The sequence below is a fragment of the Littorina saxatilis genome, linkage group LG16 (assembly GCF_037325665.1).
Source record: "Littorina saxatilis isolate snail1 linkage group LG16, US_GU_Lsax_2.0, whole genome shotgun sequence".
In the NCBI taxonomy this organism is placed as follows: domain Eukaryota; kingdom Metazoa; phylum Mollusca; class Gastropoda; order Littorinimorpha; family Littorinidae; genus Littorina; species Littorina saxatilis.
Window position 1 is genome coordinate 45,928,816 of NC_090260.1, and position 12,123 is coordinate 45,940,938.

Below are 12,123 nucleotides of genomic sequence, written 5' to 3' on the forward strand. Positions count from 1 at the left end.
TCATATCCGGCTTTTCGTGAAAGTTGAGGCGGCACTGTCACACTCTCATTTTTCAACCAAATTGGTTGAAATTTGGGTCAATTAGTAATTTTCGACGAAGCCCAGACTTTGGTATTGCATTTCAGCTTGGAGGCTTAAAATGTAATCAATGAGTTTGCTAATTAAAGTTGTCATTAAAATCGATTTTTTGCAAACAGATTTAAAATTGATTGCATCGTATTCTTCATCACATTCTGAATCTAAAAATATATTACATATGTCATGTTTACTCTTAAAATGTGATCACAATTAACGAAAATAGAATAATTAGTCTTACGATTAAAATGTAAGAAATCGATCCAAAAATGATGTCATCTTATTCGTGATCATTTCCTGATTCCAAAAACATATAGATACGATAGGTTGTATTCAAAACAAGCTCAGGAAGTTAACAAGAATACAGAAAAGCGCGCTTTCCTGCTTAGCACAATATGCTACCGCACTATCCTGGCGTGTCAATATCACTACGTTTTGCACGTGGAAGGTGAGCGATTTCCTTCACGCGGGGATTGACGAAGCTGTACTGTCTTAGTAAATAAATACCGTGCGTTCAGTTTCATCACGTGAGTTCGACAGCTTGACTAAATGTAGTAATTTCGCCTTACGCGCCTTGTTTTTAGTTATTCAGAACAGTGTTCGTACTAACAGTGCATTGAGTGACGTGTGTTTGTTTGTGTTCACGGACCCACGGCTTTGTCGGTAAATGAAGCGTAGTGTGGTCAACGGTGAACACAGCTCGATACTCAGATTGTTTGGTGAAACATGTCACTGATACGCTATAAAGCTCGACTTGTTTTCTCTTCTTTTTCTTCCACATTCAAACTTTAAAAGCATTTCCAAGCGGAGAGAAAGTGACATTCGGACAGGACACAGACACAGAATGGAGCTCTGCAAATCACAGAAAATAAAATCCAATAGACACTCGAAGCAGAATTTTCTTCACGAATGGACACTGACAATAAAATCCAATAGACACTCGAAGCAGAATTTTCTTCACGAATGGACACTGACAATAAAATCCAATAGACACTCGAAGCAGAATTTTCTTCACGAATGGACACTGACAATAAAATAAAATTTGTTAATCCTCGACCTTTTTTCAATCCTCCACCTTTTGTCCTTTAGACGTTTTGCCGTTGACCTTTTGTCACCCTTGACCTTTTGACTCTTGACCAAATGTCCTCGACCTTTTGGTTCTCACCCCAATTCTCTTCAAAAACTTTTCCAAATGCAAATTGGTATAAAATTTGACAAAAATCTGATATTAAAGAACGCCAACTGAGCTTGACCCCGATCAGAAAACGGCAACAACATCGATGCTTCTCTAAAACCTGGCATTACACTCCGTGCCGAAATGCTTTTTCTCTCCTGTATATGTTAACATATATCGCTTCAAATTACCAGACCGTAAAAACCTAGCACCACACTCATTGCATGCATGATTTTTCTCCCCTGTATGTGTTAACATGTGTCGCTTCAAATAAAAAGACAGGGTGAAACTAGCATCACACTCAGTACACTCATACTTTTTTCTTTCCCGTATGTGTTGAAATGTGTTCCTTCAACTGACCAGACCGTAAAAACATGGCACCACACTCATTGCATGCATGCTTTTTCTCCCCTGTATGTGTTAACATGTGTTGCTTCAAATCATTAGACCGTAAAAACATGGCACTACACTCATTGCATGCATGCTTTTTCTCCCCTGTATGTGTTAACATGTGTCGCTTCAAATAAAAAGACAGGGTGAAACTAGCATCACACTCAGTACACTCATACTTTTTTCTTTCCCGTATGTGTTGAAATGTGTCCCTTCAAATGACTAGACCGTAAAAACATGGCACTACACTCATTGCATGCATGCTTTTTCTCCCTTGTATGTGTTAACATGTGTTGCTTCAAAACACCAGACTGTAAAAACATGGCACTACACTCATTGCATGCATGCTTTTTCTCGCCTGTATGTGTTAACATGTGTTGCTTCAAATAAGAAGACAGTTTGAAACTAGCATCACACTCAGTACACTCATACTTTTTCTCTCCCGTATGTGTTGACATGTGTCGCTTCAACTGAGCAGGCCGTAAAAACTTGGCACCACAGTCATTGCATGCATGATTTTTCTCCCCTGTATGTGTTAACATGTGTCGCTTCAAATAAAAAGACAGGGTGAAACTAGCATCACACTCAGTACACTCATACTTTTTCTCCCCTGTATGTGTTAACATGTGTCGCTTCAAAGAACCAGACCGTGAAAACATGGCACTACACTCATTGCATGCATGCTTTTTCTCCCCTGTATGTGTTAAAATGTGTCGCTTCAAAGAAGAAGACAGTTTGAAACTAGCATCACACTCAGTACACTCATACTTTTTCTCCCCTGTATGTGTTGACATGTGTTGCTTCAACTGACCAGACCGTAAAAACCTGGCACCACACTCATTGCATGCATGCCTTTTCTGCCCTGTATGTGTTGTAATCACAACCTGCTGATTCTTGCGACCTGAACACGGGAATGTGGTGTCATACATTGGAACTGGATCTGGTTCACGTCTCTCATTTAGTTCTAATCTACCCATGCTTTGAGTTTCTGTTATCCATCTCCCTTGTTTCAGCCAGGTATCAAAATGAGTGTCGACTGCAGTCTGTGTTTCTGGTGTCTGTATCTCTTGTTTCAGCCAGGTATCGCTATGAGTGTCGACTGCAGTCTGTGTTTCTGGTGTCTGTATCTCTTGTTTCAGCCAGGTATCACAATGTGTGTTCACTGCAGTCTGTGTTTTCGGTGTCTGTATCTCTTGGTTTAGCCAGATATCGCTATGAGTGTCGACTGCAGTCTGTGTTTCTGGTGTCTGTATCTCTTGTTTCAGCCAGATATCACTGTGAGTGTTGACTGCAGTCTGTGTTTCTAGTGTTTGTATTTCTTGTTTCAGCCAAGTATGACTGCAATTGTCGACTGCAGTCTGTATTTCTGGTGTCTGAATCTCTGGTTTGAGCCAGGCATCGCTGTGCCCATTAACTGCAGCTTTTCCGTCCAATGACTGCACTGTAGTCATGGTAGCTGTGTTGACTGCAGCTTTTACGCCCAATGACTGCACTGTAGGCATGGTAGCTCTGTTGACTGCAGCTTTTCCGTCCAATGACTGCACTGTAGGCATGGTAGCTCTGTTGACTGCAGCTTTTCCGTCCCATGACTGCACTGTAGGCATGGTAGCTGTGTTGACTGCAGCTTTTCCGTCCAATGACTGCACTGCAGTCATGGTAGCTGTGTTGACCTCCCTGTCCGGCACTGAAGGGAATGCAAGTGATATAGGTTATGCAAATTAATATCAACAGAGACTGTAGAGTAAACACAGACGCTTCATACGGCACTGAAAATTGAAACATTTGAAAATTCGCCACCACGCGAAAACATGTAAAAACCTACTTTCGCTTTCCACAGCAGGAGCGATATCGTGCAGCACAACCATAGCCGCACCATAAAGAAAACACAACGGGGCATGGTCTTTGTGTGTGTGTGTGTGTGTGTGTGTGTGTGTGTGTAACTGACTTAAAGAGAGAGAGAGAGAGAGAGAGAGAGAGAGAGAGAGAGAGAGAGAGAGAGAGAGAGAGAGAGAGAGAGAGAGAGAGAGAGAGAGAGAGAGAGAGAGAGAGAGAGAGAGAGAGAGAGAGAGAGCTTTCTGAACAAGAAATAAGAAATAAGACAATCATCGATCGATCAAGATTCTTTAATTAAAGTCAGCTTGGTCACAAGAATGTTGTTTAAGTTGCTGTTGTGTACAGTTTTCCTTACATGATAATTTCTTAGCTCCGTGCAATCGACTACCCATATCAGTTTGAGGTGCTGGGACAACGCAAAGTTGACTAAATGCCTTAGTTACCGATTTAACCGGGAACTGTTTTGTTAACGATTTATTCCTGACAATTTTTTCTCAGGCTTAACTGACCATGTATACAGTATGTATTTTTATCCCATGGCCTGCCTCTTTGTCTCTGTTAGCTGAAGAGGTGATTATTCTGAATTATCCATCGCAACCATATGGATTACCCATCACAACCGAGTTTCGATCTCAACTGTCATTGGTCATTGTCTTTGATTTCAGAGTACAATTGAATAATTTATAGAGGTCATCTGCATATTCAGAGTTTACAGATGGACTACTTTTTTCAACATACGACTGAAATACTTTATGGTGTCAAAGTCAAAATCACGTATAGGTACAGGCCTACATGTGTCAATATTGAGAAAATAAAGAATACTTCATACGATACGCACATTCTGCATGGATTTAAAGAGCGGAGTCGAGATATTTCGCTGGCTGAAGCGACTGCATGGTCAAAGGCATGTTCAACGAGTATTGCGAGTGGGATCAAGGGACGATACTCCCTAATTTTTACACAGACAGCCATCTACACAGAACCGTGAAAGAGAGAGAGAGAGAGAGAGAGAGAGAGAGAGAGAGAGAGAGAGAGAGAGAGAGAGAGAGAGAGAGAGAAAGAGAGAGAGAGAGATAGAGAGAGAGAGTGAGTGAGAGAGAGAGAGAGAGAGAGAGAGAGAGAGAGAGAGAGAGAGAGAGAGAGAGAGAGAGAGAGAACGAGCAATCAAAACACCCCAGTCACCTGGTAGTTCGAAAACTCAATCTGAAATTGACATTGATTGTCTAAGGCATGCCTGCGGTGCAGTCTGGAAAAGTTGTCGAAGCTGGGAACCCGTTCAGATCCATTCCAACGCCAAAAACATTATCAGAAGAGTCACCATGAAGTCAAATCAAACGTTAGGTTTTCTCATTTGGTTATTTGCTTTGCCTTTAAGTGTATCGCTTCGATTGATAGCTGAATCTGCTTGCAACCGTGCTGTTCAAGACTGTTCGAACTGTCGTCTGCTAGACGGACTTGTGTGAATCCGAGTCGAGTAAACTGCGGGGTTCAGCGACAAATGAGGGAGTGGCATCAAAATGAAAAGAAGAAGACGAAAAGAAGTTGGAGATACAGTTAAGATATATGGGGAAGAGAAGAGGATGTGAGGTGTTAGATGTTGCCAACCTTAGGTGTTCAAACTCAAGACCGGGACAAAGTAGAAAGCGAGTGTACCGCGACCGACTCTCAGTGCCGACACACAACTTCCAAGCTTTATTGCTTAACGTCTACAACAAGCAAAGTATTGAAGCTTTAGCTCACCTAAACCCGGCGACTGAATATGTAAGTGATCCACGTGTGTAAACCGAAACAGAACAGCGCGATGACAGCCAACATTTCTATCCCCGACTGACCAACAGTAACACTGCATGCGAACTGACTTGGATCAACGATCAAACCAGCACGGCCCGAACTGAATTTGTTGCGCTGCCATTATCGTGCGCAATTCTGGTAAAAATATAAACCCGGTATGCCGAATTGAGTATAACGAAAGCCGATGTCAAATATACACAGGGATATTTTAAAATGACTTTCAAAATGTAAAAGCAGATAGCAGACCTTTTTATAAGCAATATGAATGACTGAATGTCCACATACAAGTCGAATGACGCCGTCCATTATGCTGACAAATGGGAACTAGCTTTGCGCATAAATTAATTGACATGAATTTCGACTGCGGAGGCTTTTGGCAAGCTGAAAACAGGCACGGGCAGGTTTTAGTGGAAAAAGTAAGTGTTTTTAATGAAAACGTCGGAGTAATGGGATAAATAGCTTATACACCTCGTCCTGAATATCTTGCATATTTTCCCTCTGGTCGATTTTCAGGTATTACCTCGCCAAAGGCTCGGTAATACCTGAAAATCGACCCTCGGGAAAATATGCAAGATAATCAGAACTCGGAGTGTGTAACCTATATGTATTCGACTAGAACACACAAAAATAACGACGGTTAGTTCACGAAAAGACACTGACTTGAATCATGTTTGCATAACTACAGCGATGCAGCGGGTATTGCCTACGTAAATTTGATTTAATTTCAATCTACACCATTTTCTGCGGTGTTTTTATGGTCATTTAAAAAGGATGTTCACAAACCAAACATATTTTTTTCATTCAGTTACGTTTTGCAGCACTGTCAGCCGGACAGAACAGATAGATCAATACAAACGTGATATATAAACACAGCCGACAGCAGCCGCTATACGCGAACTTCCTTGTGCGGCAGGGAGTTGCTCTTTTCCCGCGCGCTGGCGGTCGGTCTCACTTGCGCACCACAGTGCAAAGAAGGATGAAGCGTCTCTATGTACTCTATAGTCTCTGGTATCTATTACAGTAATAAATGCATCTCCTTTGTGACTGTTTTGTACTTCTGTGTGTGTGTTCGAAGGGGGGGGGGAGAGACTTAGCTTTGCATCTACCGGTATTTGAGATTAACTTATTCTTCTTCTTCATTCGTGGGCTGAAACTCCCATGTACACTCGTGTTTTTGCACGAGTGGAATTTTACGTGTATGACCGGTTTTACCCCGCCATTTAGGCAGCCATACGCCGCTTTTGGAGGAAGCATGCTGGGTATTTTTGTGTTTCTATAACCCACCGAACTCTGATATGGATTACAGGATCTTTTCCGTGTGCCGTTGACACGCCTTCTGATTGGTCCACTGTGGAGCAAGCTGTTATATCCCGGGGGGGGGGGGGGGGGGGGGAGACGGGTACAAAAGCTACTTTACAAGATCATTGGTTTTTCTCCAGAACTTGAAAATTGTCACAGATTATTCCGAAGAAAAAGTTAATCGCAATAATGCTGCAGAAAAGCTGTTTTGCTGCAGAAAAAAACGATACTTCGGCGGATGATGACATTTTGCAGAAATGCTACAGAAAAATTGTTTTTTTCTCCAATATTTCTGCTTTTCTGCAGAATAACTAAATAAAGTCATAATCCGCTAATGATAAAATCTGGCTTCACCTGTTAAAATAAGGTATGTGTGTTTTTGTGTGTGTGTGTGTGTGTGTGTGTGTGTGTGTGTGTGTGTGTGTGTGTGTGTGTGTGTGTGTGTGTGTGTGTGTGTGTGTGCGTATGTGTGCATGCACACATGAAGAATTTACGTTAGTAAAAACAAAAACCTATGAAATTCAGTACATGCATTACAGAGAGAGAGAGAGAGAGAGAGAGAGAGAGAGAGAGAGAGAGAGAGAGAGAGAGAGAGAGAGAGAGAGAGAGAGAGAGAGAGAGAGAGAGAGAGAGAGAGAGAGAGAGAGAGTGTGTAAAGGTGGCCGCATTCTCACAGCAGTGTGTGTGTGTGTGTGTGTGAGTGTGTTCCAGTTCCTAATTTCAATACTTGTGCATTGTACATTGATCATGTTGGTGCAGATGTTTGAACCAATACGTGTAGCCTAAAGCAATGGTTTGCTCTGAGGTCTTCAAACCAGGATTTATAATATGACTTTTTGTGTGTTTTAGGATTCTTGCAGGATTACAAAAGCAAGTTACATACTGCTTCACATCAGAACAGTTACACACAACAGTGGACACACAGAATTGTACATTTTCACAAGAGTCTTCACTGACTACGCATTTCTTCCCAGCTCTCATTACAACAGTTGACACATAATAGTTGTACATTTTCACAAGAGTCTTCACCGACTACGCATTTCTTCCCAGCACTCATTACAACAGTTAACACATAATAGTTGCACATTTTCACAAGTCTTCACCGACTACGCATTTCTTCCCAGCACTCATTACAACAGTTAACACATAATAGTTGTACATTTTCACAAGAGTCTTCACTGACTACGCATTTTTTCCCAGCTCTCATTACAACAGTTGACACATAATAGTTGTACATTTTCACAAGAGTCTTCACCGACTACGCATTTCTTCCCAGCTCTCATTACAACAGTTAACACATAATAGTAGTACATTTTCACAAGAGTCTTCACCGACTACGCATTTCTTCCCAGCTCTCATTACAACAGTTAACACATAATAGTAGTACATTTTCACAAGAGTCTTCACTGACTACGCATTTCTTCCCAGCTTTCTTTCTTTCTTTCTTTATTTGGTGTTTAACGTCGTTTTCAACCATTCAAGGTCATATCGCGATGGAGGGAAGGGGGGAGATGGGATAGAGCCACTTGTCAATTGTTTCTTGTTCACAAAAGCACTAATCAAAAATTTGCTCCAGGGGCTTGCAACGTAGTACAATATATTACCTTACTGGGAGAATGCAAGTTTCCACTACAAAGGACTTAACATTTCTTACATACTGCTTGACTAAAATCTTTACAAAAATGGACTATATTCTATTCAAGAAACACTTAACAAGGGTAAAAGGAGAAACAGAATCCGTCAGTCGCCTCTTACGACATGCTGGGGAGCATCGGGTAAATTCTTTCTCGTCCCAATATGGGACACCCCCTAACCCGCGGGGGAAATGAAGAAAACGCTGCTTTGTGTCCCTATTGTGCATTTTATAAATTGTGTGTTCTTTTTACCTTTAGTCAAGTTTTGCCTCAATGTTTTAATCGAGACGAGGGTCGTGGTGGTGTGTGTGTGTGTGTGTGTGTGTAGAGCGATTCAGAGTAAACTACTGGCCCGATCTTTATGAAATTTTAGAGAGTTCCTGGGTATGATATCCCCAGACGTTTTTTCCCTTTTTTTGATAAATGTCTTTGATGACGTCATATCCGGCTTTTCGTGAATGTCACGCTCTCATTTTTCAACCAATTGTGTTTAAATTTGGGTCAAGTAATCTTCGACGAAGCCCGGACTTTGGTATTGCATTTCAGCTTGGAGGCTTAAAATGTAATTAAAGTTGTAATTAAAATCGATTTTTTGCAAACAGATTTAAAATTGATTGCATCGTATTCTTCATCACATTCTGAATCTAAAAATATATATACATATGTCATGTTTACTCTTAAAATGTGATCATAATTAACGAAATTAGAATAATTAGTCTTACGATTAAAATGTAAGAAATCGATCCAAAAATGATGTCATCTTATTCGTGATCATTTCCTGATTCCAAAAACATATAGATACGATAGGTTGTATTCAAAACAAGCTCAGGAAGTTAACAAGAATACAGAAAAGCGCGCTTTCCTGCTTAGCACTAATCTGGCGTGTCAATATCACTACGTTTTGCACGTGGAAGGTGAGCGATTTCCTTCACGCGGGGATTGACGAAGCTGTACTGTCTTATAGTGAATAAATACCGTGCGTTCAGTTTCATCACGTGAGTTCGACAGCTTGACTAAATGTAGTAATTTCGCCTTACACGCCTTGTTTTTAGTTATTCAGAACAGTGTTCGTACTAACAGTGCATTGAGTGACGTCTGTTTGTTTGTGTTCACGGACCCACGGCTTTGTCGGTAAATGAAGCGTTGTGTGGTCAACGGTGAACGCAGCTCGATACTCAGATTGTTTGGTGAAACATGTCACTGATACGCTATAAAGCTCGACTTGTTGGCTCACGAAGTGTAGCCTATGCGATCGTAACTTTGTCTGTCTGTGCGTGCGTATGTGCGTGTGTGCGTGCGTGTGTATGTCTGTGGTAGAAACTTTAACATTTCGTCATTTGAAGACGTCACATTATGGCGTAAGAGGGTTAGACGTCACGCGAAGGAATGTCTCGGTCATTGTTATTTTGAGCGGGCCGAGACTAGTTGGCAGTCGTGTCTGTAAGTAGGCTACATGCAGACAGACAGATCTAGATCTAGTGTCTCGCTTTCTTGCACAGTGTCACCTATGCTTACTGTGTGTGTGTGTATGTGTGACGAAGTGATTGAGTTTGTGTTACTGTTTGTCGATTTCTTACGTGAGCCTTGAAGGCTTCGCCTCTTGTTTTCTCTTTTTCTTCCATATTCCAACTTTAAAAGCATTTCCAAGCGGAGAGAAAGTGACATTCGGACAGGGACACAGACACAGAATGGAGCTCTGCAAATCACAGAAAATAAAATCCAATAGACACTCGAAGCAGAATTTTCTTCACGAATTGACACTGACAATAAAATCAAATTTGTTAATCCTCGACCTTTTTTCAATCCTCCACCTTTTGTCCTTTTGACGTTTCGCCGTTGACCTTTTGTCACCCTTGACCTTTTGACTCTTGACCAAATGTCCTCGACCTTTTGGTATTCACCCCAATTCTCTTCAAAAACTTTCCCAAATGCAAATTGGTATAAAATTTGACAAAAATCTGATATTAAAGAACGCCAACTGAGCTTGACCCCGATCAGAAAACGGCAACAACATCGATGCTTCTCTAAAACCTGGCATTACACTCCGTGCCGAAATGCTTTTTCTCTCCTGTATGTGTTAACATATGCCGCTTCAAATTACCAGACCGTAAAAACCTAGCACCACACTCATTGCATGCATAGTTTTTCTCTCCTTTATGTATTAACATGTGTTGCTTCAAATAATAAGACAGTTTGAAACTAGCATCACACTCAGTACACTCATACTTTTTCTCTCTCGTATCATACTTTTTCTCTCCCGTATGTCTTGACATGTGTCGCTTCAACTCACCAGACCGTAAAAACCTGGTACCACACTCATTGCATGCATGCTTTTTCTCCCCTGTATGTGTTAACATGTGTCGCCTCAAATAAGAAGACAGTTTGAAAATAGCATCACACTCAGTACACTCATACTTTTTCTCCCCTGTATGTATTAACATATGTCGCTTTAAAGAAGAAGACGGTTTCAAACTGGCACCACACTCATTGCATGCATGCTTTTTCTCCCCTGTATGTGTTAACATGTGTTGCTTCAAATGACCAAGCCGTAAAAACCTGGCACCACACTCATTGCATGCATGCTTTTTCTCCCCTGTATGTGTTGACATGTGTTTCTTCAAATCACCAGACCGTAAAAACCTGGCACCACACTCATTGCATAAATGCTTTTTCTCCCCTGTATGTGTTAACATGTGTTGCTTCAAATAAGAAGACAGTTTGAAACTAGCATCACACTCTGTACACTCATACTTTTTCTCCCCTGTATGTGTTAACATGTGTTGCTTCAACTCACCAGACCGTAAAAACCTGGTACCACACTCATTGCATGCATGCTTTTTCTCCCCTGTATGTGTTAACATGTGTCGCCTCAAATAAGAAGACAGTTTGAAAATAGCATCACACTCATTGCATGCATGCCTTTTCTGCCCTGTATGTGTTGTAATCACAACCTGCTGATTATTGTGACCTGAACACGGGAATGTGGTGTCAGACGTTGGAACTGGATCTGTTTCACGTCTCTCATTTAGTTCTAATCTACCCATGCTTTGAGTTTCTGTTATCCATCTCCCTCGTTTCAGCCAGGTACCGCTATGAGTGTCGACTACAGTCTGTGTTTCTGGTGTCTGTATCTCTTGGTTCAGCCATGTACCGCTATGAGTGTCGACTACAGTCTGTGTTTCTGGTGTCTGTATCTCTTGTTTCAGCCAAGTATGACTGCAATTGTCGACTGCAGTCTGTATTTCTGGTGTCTGAATCTCTGGTTTGAGCCAGGCATCGCTGTGCCCATTAACTGCAGCTTTTCCGTCCAATGACTGCACTGTAGTCATGGTAGCTGTGTTGACTGCAGCTTTTCCATCCAATGACTGCACTGTAGGCATGGTAGCTGTGTTGACTGCAGCTTTTTCGTCCAATGACTGCACTGTAGGCATGGTAGCTGTGTTGACTGCAGCTGTTCCGCCCAATGACTGCACTGTAGGCATGCTAGCTGTGTTGACTGCAGCTTTTCCGCCCAACGACTGCACTGCAGTCATGGTAGCTGTTTTGACCTCCCTGTCCGGCACTGAAAGAAATGCAAGTGATGTAGGTGATGCAAATTAGTATCTACAGAGACTGTAGAGTACACAGAGACGCTTCATACGGTGCTGAAAATTAAAACAGGAAGCCCTGTGGCGCCACCACGCGAAAACATGTAAAAACCTACTTTCGCTTTCCACAGCAGTAGCGATATCGTGCAGCACAACCATAGCCGCACCATAAAGAAAACACAACGGGGCATGGTCTGTGTGTGTGTGTGTGTAACTGACTTAAAGAGAGAGAGAGAGAGAGAGAGAGAGAGAGAGAGAGAGAGAGAGAGAGAGAGAGAAAGAGAGAGAAAGAGAGAGAGAGAGAAAGAGAGAGAGAGAGAGCTTTCTGAACAAGAAATAA

General features: G+C 41.7%; 2 protein-coding genes across 2 annotated transcripts in view; both read right to left on the reverse strand.

Moving 5' to 3' along the window:
* Positions 1-3,504, reverse strand: part of LOC138951385 (zinc finger protein 578-like) — a 9,235-nt gene extending 5,731 nt beyond the window's left edge. Inside the window, exons 1-2 of the mRNA XM_070322997.1 lie at positions 3,462-3,504; positions 1,971-3,323 (exon numbers count right to left, since the gene is read on the reverse strand). Coding sequence (XP_070179098.1) covers positions 1,971-3,323; positions 3,462-3,504 — 1,396 coding nt within the window. The remainder of the gene's footprint in view (positions 1-1,970; positions 3,324-3,461) is intronic.
* Positions 3,505-8,827: 5,323 nt separating this feature from the next.
* Positions 8,828-11,848, reverse strand: LOC138951386 (gastrula zinc finger protein XlCGF57.1-like). The gene is made up of 2 exons (XM_070322998.1): positions 10,444-11,848; positions 8,828-8,840 (listed from the first exon to the last, which is right to left on the reverse strand). The coding sequence occupies exons 1-2, from the start codon at positions 11,727-11,729 to the stop codon at positions 8,828-8,830; spliced, it is 1,299 nt and encodes a 432-aa protein (XP_070179099.1). The 5' UTR covers positions 11,730-11,848.
* Positions 11,849-12,123: the final 275 nt, after the last annotated feature.

Coding starts and splice junctions, on each gene's coding strand:
- LOC138951386 (XM_070322998.1), bottom strand. CDS start 11,729: ATGACTGCAGTGCAGTCGTTGGGCGGAAAAGCTGCAGTCAACACAGCT.